Source organism: Tachypleus tridentatus, chromosome 9, assembly GCF_004210375.1.
Source record: "Tachypleus tridentatus isolate NWPU-2018 chromosome 9, ASM421037v1, whole genome shotgun sequence".
Classification (NCBI taxonomy): Eukaryota; Metazoa; Arthropoda; class Merostomata; order Xiphosura; family Limulidae; genus Tachypleus; species Tachypleus tridentatus.
In genome coordinates this window covers 3,428,427-3,452,355 of record NC_134833.1, presented here as the reverse complement: position 1 = coordinate 3,452,355, position 23,929 = coordinate 3,428,427, and the positions used below count along the sequence as shown (strand labels likewise).

The 23,929-nt window shown below is 33.4% G+C and overlaps 1 protein-coding gene across 1 annotated transcript; it reads left to right on the top strand.

The window, feature by feature from the left end:
- On the top strand, window positions 1-23,929 carry LOC143224673 (RNA polymerase II-associated factor 1 homolog). The gene is made up of 5 exons (XM_076452832.1): window positions 1-692; window positions 11,912-12,004; window positions 20,283-20,404; window positions 23,259-23,325; window positions 23,641-23,929. Exons 1-5 carry the CDS (start codon window positions 616-618, stop codon window positions 23,744-23,746), a joined length of 465 nt encoding a protein of 154 aa, XP_076308947.1. The 5' UTR covers window positions 1-615; the 3' UTR covers window positions 23,747-23,929.

The following is a 23,929-nucleotide window of genomic DNA, read 5'->3' as shown; positions in this document are numbered from 1 at the left end:
CTTAATAATGTCTGTGTTAACGGCCAGGCATGGCCAGGTGGTTAAGGCATCCGACTCGTTATCCCCGTCACATCAAACATGATCGCCCTTTCAGTCGTGGGGGCATTATAATGTTACGGTCAATCCTACTATTTGTTGGTTAAAAGAACCCAAGGATTGGTGATGGGTGGTGACGACTAGCTGCCTTTCCTCTGGTCTTAGACTGCTAAATTAGGGACGGCTAGCGCAGATAGCCCTCGATTACTTTTGCTTAAAATTCAAAACAAACCAAGCCTGTGCTAGGACTGACTGTAAAAAAGTTGCTCGTCATATACATACAAAGTTATTTTAAATAAAAAAAATATTTTATTAAAAAAAGATAAAGACTGCAAAAAATACCGCTTTTAGTGAAAGTTTACGAGCTTTAGAATAACTATTATTGATATCTAGGTGTTTTCATGCAAAAGCTTTGGTGACCAGATTCGCACCAGAATGGTGAGAAGGCTTCATGCGAGAGTTTGATTTGAACAAGAGTACTTCGTGTTATCATTGGACGTGTTTGTATTTTAATATTAGGCTTAACTATTTTATGTATGTTAGCTCGTCATTAGTTTATTTTAAATTTTTATTCAAGTAATGCCGCCTACAATACAGACGGGATCTCAAGCAAGCACATCAGAACGAGATAGAAAACTAAGGCCCGGAGAGAAAAGGTTAGCTAGATAAGTTAGAAGTAAAGTTACATAATATACATTAAGCTGCAACATACTCGGCTTTGCTTTTAGTTTGACTCATAAATTCTTAAAATTACACAAGTTATCCAGCTAAGTACTTTTTTCTTCCATTTTTTTTAAAAGAACAACATGACATCGTTGCTTTTAATTACTAATACTTTTAATTAATGTGAAGCATGATAATAAAGAATGAGTTAGTGTCATAACAATGTTATAAGTATGAAGTAGAATAATAATATTAATACCAATTTAGTTTTTTTCTTGTGTTAGACGTATTATATAATATATTATTGATCTAATGGTAGGAAGATGTAAATGAAACAAATGTGCAAAAATAATATTAAAATAACAAGATTATATATTTTTACAATGTTTCAAAATGATTGCTGCGGAGAACTGAAATTATTTTTATACTAGGAGTAGGAAAGAATTGTGAAAGATGAAAGTATTAACTTCAGTTGTAGATATTTAATAAGGAAGAAGATGGTATTTTCAGGTCTAACTGTTTTCTTTTAGAGTGACAAGATAGGTCTACAGAATAATAGGAGATTCAAAAATAAATTACAATGTAATTTTGAGCTATTCGAGTTTAACAGAGTTTGTGAGAAATCAAGAGACTGGTCACAGTTGTACAAAAACATAATGAAGAATCTTCATTCAAAACACACAGTGTTTTATTTATGTCTCCACCAAACAGATGAAAATTGCTGGAGAAATTGATCCAATTTCTTTTTTCTCTTAAGAGTGATTAAACCTCATGTTTTTTAGTTATATCAGTAACATTAGTCCTACCCATATCTACTAATATTCTGTACATGACTGGTAATTTTCATTAGAAAATATCTCAGACAGTAACTTCAAGATACCAGCTGATCTACTGTTGGAGAAAACAGCTGTCTACTTTAAAACTCAAGATGCAGATTGATATGTATTATGCCCATGGACAGACCATGTGCTGTCACTGGGGTATGACATAGAAATATAGGCAGAAATAATAATAGTGACATGAAAATTTCTTGAAGATATGTAAAATGTTGCATAGACCAGAATAACTGACATATTTTGAAATATCCTATATTAAAATACAAAGGTAGAAAATGTATGTAATGCCTACATACCACAAAGATATGAAATGTGTTGTGAAAGATTGACTTTGTAACAGAAAAATTACAAAAACTAACAATTGGGAGTTATGTGAAATGTGTATTATTGTAAAATAATTTCTGTAATAAAGTATATCAAAAGTGTTATTTTAAGCAGATAAGACTGTTCATCAGGTTAAGTATGTTAAGATTATAATAATGTGTTTTTAATAATGTGAAAAATAATAATTTTTCTTAACATAAAAATCTGAATTTTAAATTACTTAAATAAAATTGATGATTACAACTCATTCAGATAACTTAGTTCTTATCATAACAGCCATTGTTCATGAAAATTGATATATGTTTAGAGTCTATACCACTGTATTTGTTGTTTGCCCAGGCAGTCTGATGAGCACTGGTGTTAGGATAAAGGCCTTGTTGGTACTAAAGAAGCAGGTGTAGTGTAGTTGGTATTTGGCATGTAACATATTTTCCTTTGCTATCACTTATTGGTTCTTATTATCATCAGTGACAACCAGAACGTACCAAAATGCACAATAAAGAAAAATGCCAAAGGACATGTTAATATATACAAAACATTATTTTTCCTTCCATTGCTATAATAATGTGCTTTCAATTATTATATCGTTAGGAAATGACTTTTTATAACTCATGTTTATGTAATAAGCTTTTTAGTGTAAAATCTGTTTCAAATATGTTGAAGAATTGAAACTGTCTCAAGTGAAGCTGATTAATCTTACCAATTCTTAAAGTATTACCTTTTGTACTACTACTCTCAGAATACAACACAAAAAAATATGAAATGAAATATGAACAGTTAACAAAACATATAAATAATAAGTGTCAACAATTGTAAATTCAAAGGAAGTACACCTCTCACTGCATATAGTCATCATATTTTTCCAAATATGTGGATAAAACCTAGCAAAGTGTGCTACCATACTTGTCAGTGAACTGGATCAGATGAATGATTCTCTTGAAACATTAGAGAATCCAAGAATCTATTTTTTATCTTGGAAAGCAAGGATCCCAATGTTCTTTCAGCCAATGATTGTTCTATCATTTGGCCATCCTAGGTAGCTGTCATCTAGTATTTGACAGGTATCTCCTGCAGTGAAATTATGTCTTTTTGTAATGCTTCTTATGTTTGTTGACTTAATTGATGGGCAAACTCCTGCATGAACATGTTTAATGAATAGTCTGTAAACTTCTGTTCTGTTACTCTGTATGCCATAGTAATGTAAGATAAGTGCTCATTCCAGGTGGTTTGGCTGGAATTAACAAATTAGGCATGCGTATGTTTGGAAATTTGTATTACCATCAGATTAGGGGTGATTAGAGTAAATGCATATCTTCACCACATTTATTACTTTAAACAGTTTGATGTACAATTTATTGTTTAGATTAACTTCCTGCTTTGTGTGTGAATATATATTAGTGTTTTAAATTGTGCTATTCAGTGTTCAGTCAATATAACAGATACAGGTTGTGCCAATGTATTAACTAATGGATAAACCTAGGTCCACTTTGAGGTAGGATTCTCATGCTGGAACTTTGTTCTTCAGGTGTTATTCATGCAGCTCTTGAATTTTCAATTATGGCACCCAACCACTAGTACAATCTCCAGCTGTATGGCTTGACATTGCTATTATGGAAATGGATTCACCTTCCACAGTGTCAAGGACCAGGACATTCCATGAATTGACAGGATCTTGCTGTGAAATTAGAAAATTCATCTGCATTTCCATGGTGTGCACCCAGGAAGTACATCATGATAAATGCAATGGTATAATCCAAGTGCTTATCATCCCTTCTATTCTGCAACTATAATAAAACAGCTCTGATATCATTGTTGTTGGTGCCAGTGTCTAGCAGGAATTCATTATTTTAGTATGAATATGCTAGCTCTGGAGCTCATTAAAGCAAGTTTTAGGGAGTTGAATGCTTGTTCATATTCCTTACACCATTCATATCAGTTATAATGAGAATAGTGGTGTTGATATCTTGGAAAGCTTGGCTACAAACCAAAGAAACTGCAGATGTCTCTTTGTACAATATCCCCTTGAATTACCACTTTACTACACATGCATGTATTTTCTTGGTTTAATTTTCAAGCTTGCTTTCTTTATATGGTAGAATACAATTCATGAATTTTCAACTGCAGACTCAAAAGTGCAGCTAAACATCAAATTATCATCAGTGTTGACCAGACAGCTTTTCCATGACAGACCTTTCAGTGTGAACTTCATTGGCATTTAGAATAGGTTGGCATGTGACACTGGCTGAATGGCATGACATAATTTGTATATAAGCTGTCCTTCAAACCAAAAAAAGTCTTAGATCTGCTATTTTCATCTGTCTAGATACCAGAACTAAGGTTTTGAACAATTGGGAACTTCTAATAGGACCATATGCTCTTCTGTTTGCACCAAGTGAAAAGTGTCAGAGGGAGTTTTGTGTTCACCCAACTAAAATTGCAGAAACTTGGTATACTTTCTTTTTATCCTAACAGTTGCTACTGGAGATGATCAAGAACTCTCTAATGGTTTCATTATCCGATTATTTAATATTAATTGTATCTTGGCTCTGGATACATCTCTTGTGTTCCAGGGAAACAGGTCTGGCAGTAGTTTATTTGGATAGGTGTTGCATATGTATATATGTTATGGCAGATCACTGTTGTACAACTCATTCAACTATCTGTTCCCATAAATATAGGTTATTTGTTTTTTTTCATTAAATCGTCTGAACTGTTTGCACAGTCCTCAATCAACAATGTTGGTAACCTCATACTGGCTTCTGATTGAAGTTAGAGGAGTGAAATCTTAGCATTACAGCCAGACTTGGTTGCATCCTTTTTACATACTGTTTTGATGGGCATTACAGTATTAAATTAGTTATCAGTTTGCCCACTATAACAGAACAACAAAATTCATCCTTCTTCAAACAGGCAATTGCCTGAGCTAATGCTGCTTAATTTCTGGGTGTGAAAAGTTCATTTCACATGTGGTTTCTGTAACCATGTTACATGACATCAGTGCAATTGACTTAGTGTTAGCAAACAATTAAACACCACTTGTGTATACAGAGGTACTATTAATCTCTGTGCTACGTACAGTCATGCAGTCCATTGCTCTTGGGCTCAAACTGATTAACTAGCTTTGGAAGATAAATGTAGGTTACCAGAGTAACTTGGGAGTAAGGTGGAAGTAGTCTGTTTCAAGCTACTAATGTATGTATTGATATACAAAGTGGATATATATATATATATATATATATATATATGTAACCATAATTGTATATAAATAAGTCTTTTAAGTACATCTTTCTTAGGTAGGTGATGGAATCCAGGGCTGGACCTCCAAGTTTATCATCATACATTATTCTTGCTGCTCCTGAGACTAGCCATTCCATGTATTAACTACTTGAAATATGTCAGAAATGGTTTACATCTTCTTTTATTACACCTTTGAACATTAAGGACAAAATCTGCTTTGCTTCATAGATGGGTACCTGTGGTGGTAGTCATTGGGTAGCTAACATTATGGTTATGGGTCAGCAGGAGTGTTCTTAGGATCTGACTCTTAGATGAGTTTGCACCTCATTCAGAGCAACAGTAGCTTGAAAAGTGCTTTTTATTTTCCCATATTTCACAGTCTTTGCTGATGAGTACTGTTTGACCTGCCAGAGAAATAGCTCTGATTAGCATACTTCATCCACCATACAATACTGACAGAAGCTGAAGTTGTGTTATTCTGGTTGGTGACAGGCTCGGAGTCCTGCATAGACTGTACCCAAGACTAACCAAGAGGGACTGTGCCATTGCAGGAGGATGTTGGCCAGTCCACCAATAGGTAAGATAGTGGAACTAAGCAGCAAAACATTAAGAGGAGCCTTGAGTCTAAGTCCACATGTATCCTGTAAGGATGACCATATAGATGACAGAGAAACCTAAGTTTGCATAGAGCCAGAGGATAAACTGTTAAACACAGATTATCTTTTTGCTTCCTTGCAGCAAGGGTATACCTTTTTACATTGTTATCAAGCCTAGTTGAATGTAATTATTACAATACTCCATGAACAGGTTTTATTAGCTTGGTGTTGGTCAAAAATCTGATAATCTTATGACACCCTCAAGGGCCAAGCATATTTCTCCTCAACATTAAAGGGTGAAGCCAAGGAAGGCTTGGACTGCTTTCTTAATCATTTCCAACAAATCACTGTATGGAATCTGTGGTTCAGAGTTTAATTTAATCTAGTGTTTGGATAAGGTGGAAAAAAGAGAGTTTTCTTGATTTTTCATGATGGTTTAAATGAGGAAATGAAGGATCTAGAAGCAAGAAATAGTTCCAACCATTGTTTGAACTACTTGTAAGTGTCTCCTTTTCTATACAACTGGAGTTAACTGTACCAACAGCTAGGATAGTAATTTGATTAAATGACTGAAAGGAACTAGTGTTCATTACATTTTAAATTGCTGAGTTAGGATAGCTGGTGCCAGTAAATTTAATGCCTTGTGTGTCAACGGCTTTTGCAATCGAATATGATAAATAGGAGTTCAAAAACTCAAAGAACATTGCACGCTTTTCTCTCCAAGCTGTTGGATAGTGTTGTATGGTAAAATATATGCACTAATTGTATGATTATTATGTATCTACCTAGAGTTAGCAGTTTGCTGATTGTAAAAACAGTTGAACTGAAAGGATTTCACAAGTTTACAACCCTTACATTATAACATTGAGAAGTTTTAATATGAGAGAGATTCATGAGCTATTGGATGAGATCTACTTGATTTCCACTGTAAACCCTTTCATTAGGGATTGAGTGTAGTTCACAAAAGTATCAATTTCAAGCAGATTAAAAACTCAAACTACCTTCTTGAGTCCTGTTTTAAAAGAAGGAAATGATGACACTTGAAAATGGCTGAGAAAGCCACAAGGGGACATTCTGAGCTTCCAGTTGGTTATTTACATTTTCATATGTTGGTAACCTTATACTTTAGCCTCATTTGCATGTATAAAAGGGAGCATTTCTGAAAATGGAAAGAAGTGAGTGGGGCCATTGTCTGATTCAATACAGGAGAAATATGTCAACAAATAGAAAAGATAAAAGGTTCTTATTTGATATTCTAGCTTTTCAGTATTGGTAAGTTGAGTTCCTAATTTGTGTGAAACTAAATTTTTACATCACAAAAATATAATTTGAACTAGTGCTGCATTCATCATATCATGTGACACATAAATATCAATATTTAGGTGTTTTTTTAATATTTGCTTTTAAATTAAGAAATTAACTAATGTGTAATACTAGAATTATATTTTACAATTTGATACAAAATTTATAAACAAACATCATGACGATAAAGTAACTAAAGTGACCTGTAACCAAAGGAAGACCTATCTTAATAGGGTTAAGATGGCTGGTATTAGTAGGTGTAATGTAATACCTAGCCCATCAACAGCTTGCACATCTGAAAATGATAGTTTTAAGTATGGAACCTCAACTGAAATGACTTTTCAATCTCTGGTTTTTTATCTTTTGAGTAGTTTTCTGATGTGAAATGTTTAACGTTTTGTGTGAGTTACTTTGTTCATTTAGCCAGTTGGCAGGAGCTTAATGAAGCATACCACAAGATCCTTTCCAATACACTAAGAATGTGATTTCTTCAAAGTGAAGTTATTCCACCAGTTTTTGTTTATTTTGTGATGTGTGTATAGTTTGATTCATAGATGTCAGCATATTAAGGTAACATAGCCACAGATATCTATCTTCTGATACAGTACTTACCTCTTCTCACAAGATTAGCTATTATCATTAAGTGCTGCTTTCTATATGAGAACTTTTCTCTGTATACATGCCACAAGCCTTCTGCTTCACTGCCCTCGTTGGAATTAGAAGATTCCGATGTCTCTCTTGTGCAAATCGTGTATCACTAATTAACCAATAGGAGCATGACATGCTCACATGATGCATGTGGCTCTATCTACACTTCATTACCAAACCCTCACTTGGCAGTTTGGCAGGAGTGAGCACTAAAAAAAGTGTGAAGGAAGAGTGGGAAGTGTGAAAGAAGGTAGATACTCATCAGAAATATGCTTTCAGTGCAGGAAAATTATAACTTCCAATAGGGTACTTACTACTTCACACAAGATTAGCTAGAATCTCACTGGTGCAAAGGAGGAAATGAAGCATTCCTCTAAACATTTGGAAGATACCACTGATGACAAGAGAAAGAGATCCATAGAAATTTTTGTCCTTGTGAATAATTTGGAAAATACAAGGTGCAGAGTGGCAGGTTAAAAATGGTTCCACACCAAATATACAATATCGGACTGCCACTCGTGGACTATGATGAGTAAAGCATTAAGGAACTTTGTCCTCCCTGCTAACCCCTGAATTCATACTAATGCTGAGATCGGCAAAGAAGAGAAGCATTTGTTGGGATAAAACTAAAGTACACCCACACTGATCTTCTGTAAATCAAATAAATTGATAATTAACTGATGAAAACATGGTTTACTCTTATGATAAATGAAATAATGTTTTTATTTAAAACATGTCACAATTACAATTATTAATAATTAAGTAGTCAGTAAGACAGTGTATTTATATACATTGTTTAAATATGATTTGCATAAAAACAATATCCAGCAATGATTTGAGTCATCACAATATTTTGCATTCTTCTATCATGTTCATTAAACAGTAAACATACTTGATTTCATGACAGTTTCATTTTATTTGATGAACATCACAAAATTCTTTTGTTTACAAACATTGTAACTCAATACAACAGTAATGTATATATTAAAATTTAAATGTTGTAATTTTTAAACTAAAGCACATATAAAAAGTAAGGCAAATGCTTGAATATCAAGAAATGGAGAATATATTCTCAAAATATAATAAGTTCTTAGTTAAAATAGTTATTATTTGGGACTGGAAGAAAATTTCTGAAAAAAAATGTAGATAGTTTCTCTACAGGTAAAATTCTTTGTACCTGTGCAGAAATGTAAATATAAACTTTTTTTTTCTTCAGAAATTGTACTAAAAATCAACGTGGGGCAAAATTTTGATTCTAAAATATTTTGGAATTAAAATTGTTTAAATACTTACAAGAAAAATATAAAATTTTGAAGACATCAAAATTTCTAACAAAAATATGTGAAAAGCTAGAGGAATCCTGTCTTTGGGTACAATAATTTTTGAGAAAGTTATTTTGTTTATCCTAATCTGTTATAGATGAAAATGTATTTTATATGCAATGTAATACAACATTAACAAAACCTGTAACAACATGAAAATACCATTAGTTGTATTTTGTGGGTTTCTTTCTACAACCTTAAAAACCAATAAATTTTTATTGATGAAAATAAGTACGAGGTCTGTTCAAAAAATACGCGGACTGTTTGAATTGCGTGGCTCCAGTTGGTTCCAGTGGAATCCGCTTGGTGTCGCTAGGTTCGCACAGATCAGCTGATTACGACGCCATTTCCTGATTGCAGATATCTTTATTTGTGTATTAGCTACGCGGTTTTAAGTGAAGTGCGATTTTTTCGTTTGTCGGATTTCAGAATGAATGACCTGAAGGAGCAATGACTTGCTGTGAAATTTTGTGTTAAACGTGGAAAATCTGCGACTGAAACTTTTGCTATGCTTAACACGGCTTACGGTGATTTTACTATGAAGCGTACGGCATGTTTCAAGTGGCATGAACGTTTTAAGGATGGTCGACAGTCCATTGAAGATGATGAGCGTCCTGGACGTCCTTCCACGTCAACTGACGACCCACACGTCTACAAAATCAACACCCTGGTGCGGGTAAATCGACGTCTGACTGTTAGGGAGCTTGCTGAAGAGTGTGGGATATCAGTTGGATCTTGTTACAAGATTTTGACCAAAAAATTGAAGATGCACCGCGTTGCTGCGAAATTTGTGCCTCAGAACTCGTGCGTTTTTGGCCAAACACTCGATCACTGTTCTTCCCCACCCCCCCTACTCACCTGACCTTGCTCCTTGCGATGTTTTCTTGTTCCCCAAACTCAAAAGACCCTGGAAAGGAAGAAGATTTGAGACGATTCCCGAGATTAAGGCAAATGCAACGAAGGAGCTGGAGGACATTACAAAAGAAGCATACCAGGGCTGTTTCAACAAATGGAAACACCGTTGGGATAAGTGTGTGCGTTGGGGAGGAGAGTACCTTGAAGGGGTCCCAGACCTGTAACTTCTAAATAAAGTACATTGTGTTTTATGATGTCAGTCCGCGTATTTTTTGAACAGCCCTCGTATATTACTTTGTGATATTTGCAAATGAGTTCTCATGAATTTTTTTCAATTAAAAAAACAAAAAATACAGTGAACTTCAGCTATATGCCTACATTGTGTGTAAATTAATTGATTACTCTTTCACTGTTTAAATTAAAATTATTTTTCACAATATGAAAAAATCAGTTCACAATATATGACAAACAATAATGATGGTCGTAAAGAAAAATAAGATAGAGAAATGTCAATGTTCTGTAGATGGAGTGCATACATTGAACATTTTTCAAATGTATGACTTATGAATGTTTCAAATCACATTAGAGGTCCATATTTTAAGAAACTGTTAGTCAAGGTGGAGGTAATCCAGAATACTTTAAGGGGAGAGTCCATTTATATCTGTATAAGTACTACTGATAAAAACATGTTACTTTCATTATTTCTTTCTTTTAGCTGCACATTCTAACTGACTTTATTACTAAAGTTAGTAGTAAAGAGTATAAAATAATTTTGAGTAGCTCAGTTGGAATATGTTTAATGGCTTCATTGCATATATCTTTATTTCTAATTACGTGATTTATATGAAAATAAGAACAGTTAAACACAAACATTTCAAATTTTGTAATTAAAATTAAATATTTATAATATAGAATAAAATTATAATGTCTACACCTAAATTCATATTTTGTGTTTGTAAACAAGATTTCTGTTGTTTTTTTTTAAGTCAACTTACACTGTCATAGTACTTGCATTTTTGTTTATTAGGGTATTGACAATACAAAATCATCATTCTTGCAAGTATTACAACTTTCAAACAATGAAAAACCAATTTTGTAATAAGTATATAAAGAACTACAGGTGTCCTGAGAAGTGCTAATTATAAACAGTTCTCATAGTTCACTTCTGATGATGCTGCAGTGGCATAACACTGGCTGAAATAAAGGTTGATTATTATCTGGAGAGTAAAGCTCTTTTTGTTTTAATAACTTTATTACCAAAATTTCTAAATCCCTTCAGTATATACTGCAAGTTTTAAAAAAGCAAATAACAAAAAACTATAACTTTGATAAAAAAATAAATCTAAGGTCTAGAGCACATATGCAATGTTAGTGTCTAGAACAAGCAAAGGCACCAAGGCATGAAAATATACCATGGAAGGGTTTAATTGGGTTTCATATTGTTGTATTTACTTAGGAATAATATTTGACTGAGGTTTTAATCAGATTGTTTTATACTCCAGTTGTGTTAATTTCAGAAAATTTTTTATATAAATTAATAGACCAAAAATAAAAATTGATATGTCTAAAAACAGCTAATAATATCAAAAATAATTAATTTCTTAAAGAAACAAAAATGGGGAGGGGAGGAATGCGGTGAGAATATCACTCCCTTAGACCCCTCCTCTATAACCCATGCATTCCACTCCTGGTGATACAATGTCAAATAACATTGTTATTAATTTCTTAAACAGTAAATTAGAGTCCTCCTTGGGCCCCTTTACTAGATCTTAACTTGCTTATACAGTCTTTAAGAATACAGTTATTAATGTCTGAGAAAAATTTAGTTCAAACAATCAAAAGATGCAGTGAATTTCAAAAGACCCAAAACTTGAATGCTTTCAAATGGTAGACAAATAATAAGGATGTTTAGAGACAGGTATGGTTTTAGACAGAATTATTTATGTACTAGAAAATTTAGATAGTGGAATAGTTTACAATGACAACTTTAGGTTCTGAGTTTGGATTCTTAGGGTATAAATCCTTAGCTTTCTTGTAAATTTAACAGGTATCTTTTATCTTTATTGCTAATATATTATTAAACTTTTTTCAGGTCTGAATTAGTATGTCGTATGAAATTTTGTAATACTTTGCCGGATATTCCCTTTGATCCAAAGTTCATCACATACCCTTTTGAGTCAAATAGGTAAGCATTTATTAACTTTTCTAAAATTGAAATGTGTGGGTTATGTACTGTTTATGTGTAGCTATATTGTATGTAAATACTCATATCTGTTGCAGGAGAAGACTGCTATGAAATTAATATAATTATACCTGTATTTGCTTAATCCATTAAATGCATTGTAATTATTTGTTAATCACAATGTGTGTGTGTGTGGTTTTCAAAATTACACAAGCCATATAGTTGACAAAAATACATGTAAATAAAAATAAAAATTAATTACTAATATCATACAATTATGTTAAAAAATACAGTAACTGATAATTATTTGATATACATTTTAAGTTTTTTTAAAACAGGACTAACTAAAACAGATGTGTGGTATATCACAGTCCCATTATAGTTTATATTTTACCCATGTACAAGTATATTAATGTATGCTTTATGCTCTCTTTCCATTTGAAGATTAAAGATTATTTAGGTCTGTACTAGAAAGACTTTAAATTGTGGATAATTTGCTAAATAAACAGGAGATTAAAATACACTTGTAGGAACAAAATTAAATTTTAAAACCCATGTAGTTATAAATCATTTTTACAGCTTGAATTTTTAACAGTATTTTGAGCTATTATCTTATTATAATGAAGCTTGCAATGTATACATCCAAAACTCAGATCTTGGAAACGACCAAACTAATTATTATTAAACATAACTGGGTAATATTTTTTATAATTGAGAAATAAAAATAAAACATTTGAAATTTCTACAACAAATATATTTCATATTTGATAAAAATTACAAACAAAAAGGAGTAAGTTTCAAATATAAAATAATCAAAAACAAACTTGAAAAAAGTTTTTCTTTAGTTAAAATCTCATGAGTGTTGCTACAAAAAAACAAGGCACTTTCATTGATAAGTTCATCTACAAAGAAATACTTCAATAAAATCTAATCTGTGATGTAATGCTATGATAATAATCCATTTTAAGCTAAAATATCATTAAAATATTTTTCTCATGGATGGTTAACATTATTATTGAATGGCATGTTATGAGTACATTGTTGTAGAACTCTCAGACAAATCTAGAAGACTATGGGCCTGTTTTTGGGTCAGTAGCCTTCTGCTAGTGTCTCTCTCGGTGTGAATTCCTGTATATGGTGAGGGGACCTTCCAGGGAAGGTTCTGTTTTTTCAGTTTACCTTCTCTGGGATCTAAACATCCACCCACATGTTTGCCGTGTGTGGCAACCTATTAAGGGAAGGAGAGGATCCTGGTGGTTGAGGGGTCCAACCCTAACATGCCACTTTGTCCTTAAATTCCTGTAGATGTGTAGCCTTGTGATGGCCCCCCTTGACTCAGTCAGCTGGCCCACTTGAGCTAGGGTCAACTAAGTATCAGTGTTGGATGTTCTTAACAGGTATTGTGGACATTGTATCTGATGCTGGTGTTTGGGTATGGTGCTTACAAAATCCTGGTGCTGCTGCATTGTCTTTGTTTGACATTGTAGAATATCCCCTCATAGGGGTCCATGGTGGATGGGGTCAGTGGGCACTGAAATATTGCTTATTTTATAATGGATCTTTCAAGTAAACACTTAAATAAAATAGTGAAAAAACAGTCCATAGGTAAACAATGTTTTGAAGATTTTGAGCAGCAGTCTTCAACATCTGTACCACCTATTGTACCTCATTTTCTTATCCTACATTCTCTTTCAGACAAACCTTTAGGGCAAATGTCTCCCTTTTTCATTCAGAAGGGACTAGAGAAACTTGCTGGCTCTTCAAAGTCAGTAAAGAAGCCTCAAGCTGGTGACATATTGGTGGAAACATCCAGATCTGAACACAGTGAACTCCTCTTGCATTCAAAGGCAATTGGGGATACACTTATTGAGGCTACACCTCATTCTACTTTGAATTCATCATAAGGAGTTATTGTTGAGAGGGATTTGAAGAACATCCCTTAGTTAAAGATTCTCACTGGTTTCTCCACTCAAAGAGTTTTTGCAGTGAGGTGTATCTCCACTTGTAAAGATGGAATTATGATGCCAACCAATATCCTTATTCTTACATTTACATCACCACGTCTATCTGCTACCATCAAGGCAGTTTATCTTAATTGCGGGGGGTACAGCCATACATTCCAAACTCTCTCCGATGTTTCCAGTGTCAGTGTTTCAGTCACTCAAAGACGTCATGTCGTGGTTCCTTAATGTGTGCTCATTGAGGTGGCAAGGACCAAGGTACCTATGAACATGAAACAGACCCTCATTGCATCAATTGCATTGGCTTTCACCCATCCTACTTTTGTTCTTGCCCTAAATGGTTGGAAGAAAAAGAGGTGCAGCATTTGAAAACGATTCATAACATTACTTATCCTGAGGCTTGAAAGTTGCTGTCCACCACTTCATCTCAGATGTATGATGATGCACTTCATTCCACTACTACAGCGGGAGTGCAGACAGATCTCTCTGTACCTCCAAAATAATCGTTCTCAAAACAAATGAAAAGTCTTTTGACCTCCATGGTTAAAAAAGTTTATGAATCAACTTCAACACCCATCTCTGTCATTTACATACATTCCAACAAATCCCACGATTCACATCCTTTGATTCTGAGTACAGGCATTTCCTTGGATACATCTTCTCCCATCCCAAGATGCGGAAAAAATCATTCGTTCATGTCCTCAGTCACTGGAATCCTCTTCTAACAGCAAAGACCTGCCCAATTGACCCATGGCAGAATATATGGAGGTCGATAGATCTCCCTCGAATAAGGACAGTTAAGAAAAAAACATGGTCATTAACAGAAGGGTTCTCCACCCATTTTGCCTACACATAAATAAAAATGGCCACCTTGATACGATGGAACTGTTGAGGTTTACGTTCTTATCTGGATGACACTGGTCATCTACCATCCTGTATGTCTTTCCTTACAGGAAACATTTCTGAAACCTGCTGATACAGTCATCTTTTGGCAGTTTTCTTTGTATAGAAATGACATGTTGTGTGATGGACGAGTGCATGGAGGGGTGGCACTGTTGGTTGATCAGCATGTGCCCACCCTATCTTGGCCACTTAACACACCCTTGGAGGCCGTAGCTATTCTTGTTTCCTTGGATCATACCATTACTGTTTGTTCTCTTTACCTGTCAACTGGAGAGACCTATGATCAATCAGACCTTGCTGCTCTAATCAAACAGTTGTCATCTCCCTTTTTAATCCTGGAGGACTCTAATGGACATATCCCCTCTGGGAAAGTGCTGATATTGATAGGAGAGGCCGTTCTGTAGAGTGTATGCTCTCTGAACACAACCTTTCTGTTTTCAAAACTGGTTCTTCTACTTCTTTTCATGCACCTAGTTAGTCCTTTACTGTTATTAATCTCTCAATTTGCTTCCCCTTTACTATTCTCCCATTTTTCATGCAGGGTTGACAATAATCCATGAGGCAGTGATCATTTTCCTATAATTTTGAGAGATACTGGTTGTGGTCAATGCCACCAGATCCGTGTGCCCTAGTGGAAGCTGGATCAGGCAAACTGGCCCTCTTTCACTGCTTTCACACAGCTTCATCTTGCCATCGTCTGTAAGCCATCAATAAACGACTGTATGGCAGCAGTAACTGACTGTATTATACAAGCAACTGCCCAGTGTATTTCTAAGGTATATTGAGCAGCAGCTACAGACTACCCTCCATCGTTTACTCAAGCGGACCACAATAAACGGCTTTAATTTCTCTCTCTCTAAAACCGTTTGCATGCACTTTTGCTGCCAACTGGGTATTCACCCTGATCCTGAACTCCATTGGTGAAGTTGTGCTGCCTGTGGCCCTGAGACAAAGTTCTTGGGGCTTATCTTCGACCATAAGCTGGCCTTTGTACTACACATCAAGCAGCTATGGGTCAAATGTACAATAGCACTGAACATCTTCTGTGTCCCCTCTACCACCACTGGGGGATCATATCAGTGTTCTACGTTAAAGATATATTGTGCTCTTATTTGATTGAAACTTGACTATAGATCACTGGTCTATGGCTCTGCCAAATCCTTGGCCTTAAAGATGCTGGACCCTATTCATCAACAAGGACTTCGGCTCTGCACTGAGACTTTCCACACTTCCCCAGTTTAGAGTTTATGAACCTTCTTTGCACCTCCACTGTTTGCAAGTGTCCTTACTATATGCTTTGAAACTTCGTTCCTTACCAAAGCATCCTGCATGGGGTTGTATTTTCCTTCCTTGGTGGGCCGTATTTTTTCAGAACAGATGGTATACCAATGCTCCTATTGGCCTTCGTATCCAGGTGCAGTTGGATGAATTGGGTCTGTCCTTGGATAACATTGCTCTGTCCACTGGTCAGCCCATCCCACAGTCCCCAAATGTGACCTTTCTGTAAGTCATCTGAGAAAAGCAGATACTCCAGATTGGAAGTACCGTATTTATTTGGTGAACATCTTTCAAACCATCTTTCCATTCCTATTTATACGGATGGTTCAAAATCAGGTGACTCTGTGGGCTCTGCCATGGTTTGTTGTGATTCGGTGGTTGCATGCAAAATCCCCTCTATAGCTTCTGTGTTCGCTGCTGAACTGTATGCCATTTCTCTTGCCCTGGATCAAATAGAAGCTAAGCAACACTCAAACGCCACTATTTATACTGACTCACTTAGTTCTCTACTGGCCATGGAATTGCTTCATATTGATTAATAACCTGTTCTTGCTGATATTCAGAACTGACTGGCCCATTTCTCCTTAACATCTACTTCTATCCAGTTTTTCTGGATACTGGGTCACGTTGGTATTTGCGGGAACTAGCTTGCTGACACCACAGCTAAATCTATCTGCTCTGGCACAATCACTGCTCTGCCTGTTCCATACATGGACTATGGTTCTGTATTCAAGGCTTGGCTCCATGCCAGCTGGCAGTCAATTTTGAGTGAGCAAAGTGAAAACAAGCTTTTCCAAATAAAATAAAACCCTATATTGGACTTTGGCCATCTTGCTTCAGAAAGAGGAAGTTGTTCTATCTAGACTGTGCATTGATTATTGGACTTTGGCCATCTTGCTTCAGAAAGAGGAAGTTGTTCTATCTAGACTGTGCATTGATTATTGGACTTTGGCCATCTTGCTTCAGTAAGAGGAAGTTGTTCTATCTAGACTGTGCATTGATTATTGGACTTTGGTCATCTTGCTTCAGTAAGAGGAAGTTGTTCTATCTAGACTGTGCATTGATTATTGGACTTTGGCCATCTTGCTTCAGAAAGAGGAAGTTGTTCTATCTAGACTGTGCATTGATTATTGGACTTTGGCCATCTTGCTTCAGAAAGAGGAAGTTGTTCTATCTAGACTGTGCATTGATTATTGGACTTTGGCCATCTTGCTTCAGAAAGAGGAAGTTGTTCTATCTTGACTGTGCATTGATTATTGGACTTTGGCCATCTTGCTTCAGAAAGAGGAAGTTGTTCTATCTTGATTGTGCATTGATTATTGGACTTTGGCCATCTTGCTTCAGAAAGAGGAAGTTGTTCTATCTAGACTGTGCAATGATCACAGTTTTCTAACTCATTGTTTTCTTTTATCTGGAACTGATGCACTAGTGTGTAACACTCACATCACAATGTGCCACAATTTACTTTTTTGCCCTTGTTACAACTCTCAACAACGGCACCATTTTATACATGTTCTGTCCCAAGGTTTGTCAATAACATTGTAATGTTATCTTTTTTTAATGTGATTCCCTTTTAAGAATCAAAGTCCATCTAGTTCAATTTGAACTTAGAAAATGGCCGTAACATTAAATAACTCGAAATCAGGACTGGAACAGCCAACTTCAGGTGACTTACACTGCTGTTTAAACTACCCATTAGTCATCCTGATGAGTTATTAAAATTTTGCTACACATCTTTTAAAACTTTTATTACTTTTTGAAAATGGCCATAATGTTAAATAACTTGGAACCAGCACTGGAACAGCCAACTTTCGGTAACTGATGGTGGTTTTTGTATTTACCTGTTATTCTTCTTGGCAGGTTATGATAATTACAGTTATGGTACAGAAAGTCCTTTGTGACTTCTATTACTGTAGTTTTTTCCTGAACGTTGTAGACTAGATGTAAACATTGGTTTTATGTTATTTATGTTTTTTTTAAACTTTGTTTTACCTTAATTTTCTTTTATGAATTTTTACTAAATTTACTTTAATTTTACCTTTTTACTGGATATTTGGCACAGATAGCCTAGATGCTTTGTGCCATAAAACACTAAATCAATCAACCAACCAACCACATTCCATCTGTCCCTCTGACATATATGGCTTTTTTGCCTTTTTCCTCTTTCTTTATGAGTAAAGAGTGAAATCCTGGATGAGACGAAATACAGTCTCCCATGGGTGTGTCTCTATAGAACCTGTGCCATCAGGTGTTGCACCAACGGGCTTTCTTTGGAAGCTATCTGAAAGATGTTTATCTAGGTAGATTTGAACTTGTCTCTCCATTACTTTAACATGGAATTCTAGCAAAATTATCTGTAAAGGTGAGCTATCATTCTAAAGATTAATATTTTCATACCTGAAAATGTGTTTCAAATGAATACTCACTTCTGTAAACAGTCCCATCCTTTCTCCCCGTTATGTTTCTTTTGCTACATTTTAGAAAAGTAATGATGTGGAGCTTTTTACTTTATTGTTAAATGTTTACAAGAAACATATAAGGCAAAAATTTTGATTAGCTCAGTCAGTTATCCTAAAAACAATAATAGTTGCATTCATAGCCTGAAGTTAGTGGTAGTTTGTTGGAAGAAAATGAAAAAAGCTATTGGTGCTATTATTTAGTCAGTGTCTTCCAATGGTCACTAGCATTTGTTTGAAAATAATAATTAGCATATTTAAAAAAAATAAAGCTAACTACAAGCACACCATTGTGAGAGAAAAACAAACTACAATAACTAAAGTTTTTTTTACTAGTTTATTGCATAATATTCTCACACATTTTTATTATTGATTCCCAATTTTAAACCAGAATGTGTAAACAAAATGTTCAAGTGTTGTTTTGATTTTTGTTTATATCCTGTTTCTTATTTATTATTAAAAATATAATTTGAAAACAAACTATTAATAAAAAAAAGAAATTAAGAGCATGAAACTTCTTGGAAATTAATTTCTAATGACTTTTGACATGTACTAAGGGCATGCAACTCATAAATTTGTTTTTTCATGTGAATACTTTTTGAAGTAACTGTTGAATATTTTTTATTTTAAAATGTGTTTCAGACTGTTTCTAACTTTGGTTTACCACTGACAAATGTTTTTCTTGGTCTCTGTCTTTAGTATAATTTTAATTGACCTTCATTTTCACCAACTACTAAACAAGATGATTGTTTTAATGGCTTCATCCAAATATAATGGTCTATGGTTTATAAAAGTAACCAAATGCATTCAAATGATATTGTCCAGTAGTTATTTCTACACTTTGAACTAACTGTGATATTTGTGTTTATTAATTTCATTTATTTAAACATCACATGGAAATTTTGTTCACACTATAATACAATATGATAATAATTTGTATTAGATAAGGACCCTGTTAGAATTAAATGCACGCAGTTATGATTTTCTTTTTGTGTTTATAATTTTGAAATGGTATTTCATAATCTTATAGTCTGATTTATACTTATTAAACCGAGCTTAATGTATTGTATCAAGTGTAGTCTTGAGTCTATGTATTGAAATGGAAAGCATGAATTGTTTGTTAGTAGAAAATTATAGCAAATAGAAAAATTGGCTGATGAAGGCTCAAGTAGTAAAAGATTAAAGTTATGAAATATTTTAATCATAACATGGTACTTGTGTTCTTATAGATCTAAAGTAAATTTATATAGGTCTAGAAAAAAGTTATTAGTATGAAAGTAGGTTTTTGTTGTTATTAATAAGTTTAAAATTGAAATATTTTTCAGCAAAATATTTTTGTAATATACAATTAAATATATAAACACACACACACACACATTTGGGCATAAATATTACTTTTAACTCTTTAAACCTGAGCAGATGCTGCCATTGTTTGGCCAAAAATCCCAATTTACCCATCAATAGTGATGGCATCTGATGACACATTTATTTCTCTGAAAACTAATCCAAGATATGTTATCCATAAAATTAAGAAAGTTGAATTCTTAGGAGGGTGATAATTATAAGAACATTATGAAAATAATTTTGGCAAAATGCATAAAAAATTGTGGGTTTAAAGAGTTAAATTCTTGTAAAGTTAATTGTCACATTGTCTTTATTTCTTATTATAAATTGTATTTGTAGGTTTGTTGAATACAAACCGACATCTTTAGAAAGAAACTACAAGCATGACCTTTTGACAGAACATGATATGGGTGTTGTTATTGACCTAATAAACCCAAATACATATGCTGTGGATTTGAATGGTATGTATTAAACCTCAGTAACAAGATTTTGCATTATTTTTAAGCCATTAAAACGAAATTTCTGAGCCTCCATAAAATGATTTCTAATTATGGTCTCAGTTTATTCATAATTCTGTGAATTGACCTTTTTAAGACTTTCTTCCATTCAGTAATAAACCTTATACTACTGTTGTTACTTTATAGCTGACAGAATGCCCAAATTAAATAATACTTTCATTTGGGTGTTTTAATTTTCATGCATTTTTGCTGTATATAGATTATTAAATAGGTTAATACATTCAACAGAAAAGTAAAATATAAAATCACTAGCAAATTCTTACATTTCATAATCTGATTTAGGGAACAAAAGTGTGCTTCTGGTGGCTCTTTTCTTAAAATAATTACTTTTTAAGGTGTATAATAAAAAGAGCATCTATGGCCAGTAATATGTATGAGAAGTTTCTGAAAGAAACTTAATGATATGTCTTTTTGTTATGAAAAACTATTAGCAAAATATATTATTTTTTTTTAATGTGACCAGAAGTGTATTTCATATTTGGATTAAAAGAGCTGACTTCATACTATACAGATAAACAAATGAAAAACATCATTAGTTAACTTTCTTTGCCCCAGTAGTTGTAGTTATGTAGCCATCCAATAAGCTAAAAATACATGCATTAAGACACCAAATTTGACTTTCTTGTGGTTGTTACAAGTTAATGTTTGTTCAACCACTTCACTCTGTTTTACATTATCAATAACATTTGAAGTCATCTGAAACTTTCTCTTAAGCAAACCCTGAATTGAGCACAAGTATTATCATATTAATATGTATGTACAGTATGTTTGTAGATCATATCATTTATAGGTACTTGCATCTGTTCCATTTAATTTTAAAATTTATCTTTTTAAATGTTGATTTATTTTAAAGAATAACTCATTGATATTTATAGTAGTTAATGTTTTGACAAAATAATTTTATATTTTTTTGTATTATATTTGCAGTTTTTACCTAAATCTAAATCAAATAGATTAAGATAGATATCTTGTTGATGACTTGAATACCACAAATTTGGCAAGTTTTGCTTATTAACCCTTAAACAGCAGCCATCACCAATTGATGTTTTCCTAGAAAAAGATGGCCACCATCAGTTGATGATTCCATGCTTTACGTTCAGTACAGCTATTGTTAATTGATGATACAGGTTAAAAACATTAGTTGGCAACCCCCATTATACCCACTCAAAGCATTGCATTTATTCATTTTTTTCAGTGTAAGTCATGGAGCAGGAAAGGAAGGGTATGCCAGCTAAGGGAATGAAGAAAAACATTTTTTCATCAAAAGATGAAATTGAAGTATTAGCATGTGATAACACTGTGTAACAAAATTTTTAATTTTTCTTGTTCCTGGACACAAAGTGTTATTTCCCAATTGCTTATGCCTAAAGTAAATGGAAAGACCTATTCTTCTCTTCAAACTTTGCTTTTGTAACCTGGAAGCATATAACGAAAACATGATGGGAGACTATATTTGGAGACTGATATGTGAAAGGGATTTACATTATAGTTGCAAATCTCGAAAAATTACTCACTTCTAAACATTTTTATATAACTTTAGTATAAATACATGGAAATCTTGATTCATATGTTGTTTTATTCAGACCTTATGTAAATTAAAATGTGCAAGTTTGCCCATTTTTACATAGAAAATAGGTTAATTTCTAAATTTCATTATCTAGGTCACAGAAGAAAAAGTTTGAAGAGAATAATGGCCATTTCTATACTTTTACAACATAAGCAATTAAGAAATAATGCATACTATCCAGGAACAAAATTTGTGTTTCATAGTGTAACTATTCAAATGAAGAAGAAAAATTTTCATCATCATCAAATATAATAATTTAAAGCTTTAAATGCAATTTAAATAGTGAATCAAAATCCATTGGTTCCCAATGGGTAAATTGTCATGATTTGGATCCATTTATTCATTCTTTTGATGGTATAAATGCTGGACTCGCAGAGATAAATTTAGTCTCATGGATGAATCTAAAGAATATGAATTTTTTTACTGCTATATTTGATCAAAGTATAATGAGTCATATTTTGTGAGAAACACATATTATGAGTTTTAGAGATCCTTGAATTCTGAAGAAAGTTAAAGTAACACTCCCTCTACTTCATGAAGTAAGAAATGGGAAGATACAAAGTATTGAGGAAATTTACACTTTTTTTTGCTTTGTCGATGCTTATTTCCCATTTAAAAAAGCACGTGTTGGTTGATTATTGGAAGAATGACCTCTTGTAGGAATTCCGGTTTTTCCAAAATACATTACTTGAGATTGATTCATGAAGATTCTTAGATATTTGCACTTTGAAATAACAAAAAACCAAATGCAAATGATTGATTATATTATGGAAAGGTCATATTTATTGATAATTATTACACAAGTCTGGAATTATGCAACATTCTCTTTGAAAGTAAGACATGCCTTTGAAAAGGGAGATATTAAGAAGAAAGGAAATATTTTAGCAATTCAATGGAAAGACAAATGTCGTGTTACTTTGCTTACTACAATACATGAAGGTGAAATGAAATACAGTGGAAAGGATGATTACAAAACTAAACAACCAGTAACTAAACCTGGTGTGGTTTCAGATTATACTATCAAAATGAGGCTATTTGAAAAAAGTGACATGCAAATTGGATAAAATGGTTGCCTTTGTAAATGTGTGAAATGGTACAAGAAGCTCTTTTTTCACCTTATTATCATCTCAATTTTGAATTCGTATAAAATGTGTCTAGAAAATACTGGTGAAAAGCCATCATGATTTTTATTTTCAGTAGTGATAACCATAACTTTATTATTTTTTTCAGCATCATTAGACCTTGAAGATGAAAAGCTTCTTGAAGAAGACAACCTTGGACCACAAGATTCCAAAAGGTTTGTTTTGTTCATCGACAAACTGGTTTAAGTATCTTTGTTATATAGGTTCATTGGTATATCATGTAAAAAAAGTAATGTGATAACAACATATTTGCATGTGATACCATCAGTTGCATATTTTCTGATTTTCTTCATTAATACAAGTAATATATGAATTTTTGTTGTTTTAGTAATACTTGACAAAAGTTGAAATTTTTGTTTTCTGAAGTTAAGTAAAAAGATAAAACTGAATGATTATTGAAGTATAACCTTACTGTTCATTTTCTGAAAGAATTTAGTCAAAGGTATTAAGATAATTTATTGTGTGCCTAGATCACGACATCACAACAAAGCTGTACCTTGGCTGAAGAAAACTGAGTACATTTCTACAGAGTTCAACAGATATGGAGTTTCTAATGACAAAACTGAAACAAAGTAAGTGTATACACACTGTCTTAGAGTCTTGAAAATGGAGTATATTTACTTGTGCATAAGAAAAATTAGGGTGTAATATAATGCTTTTGGTATTCTGTTTATGTACATTTATATTATTTGTAACTTTGACTGTTGCTTTTCCATGTGTAATGAAATTAATGTCTTTACTTTTTTTGGCATTTTAAAA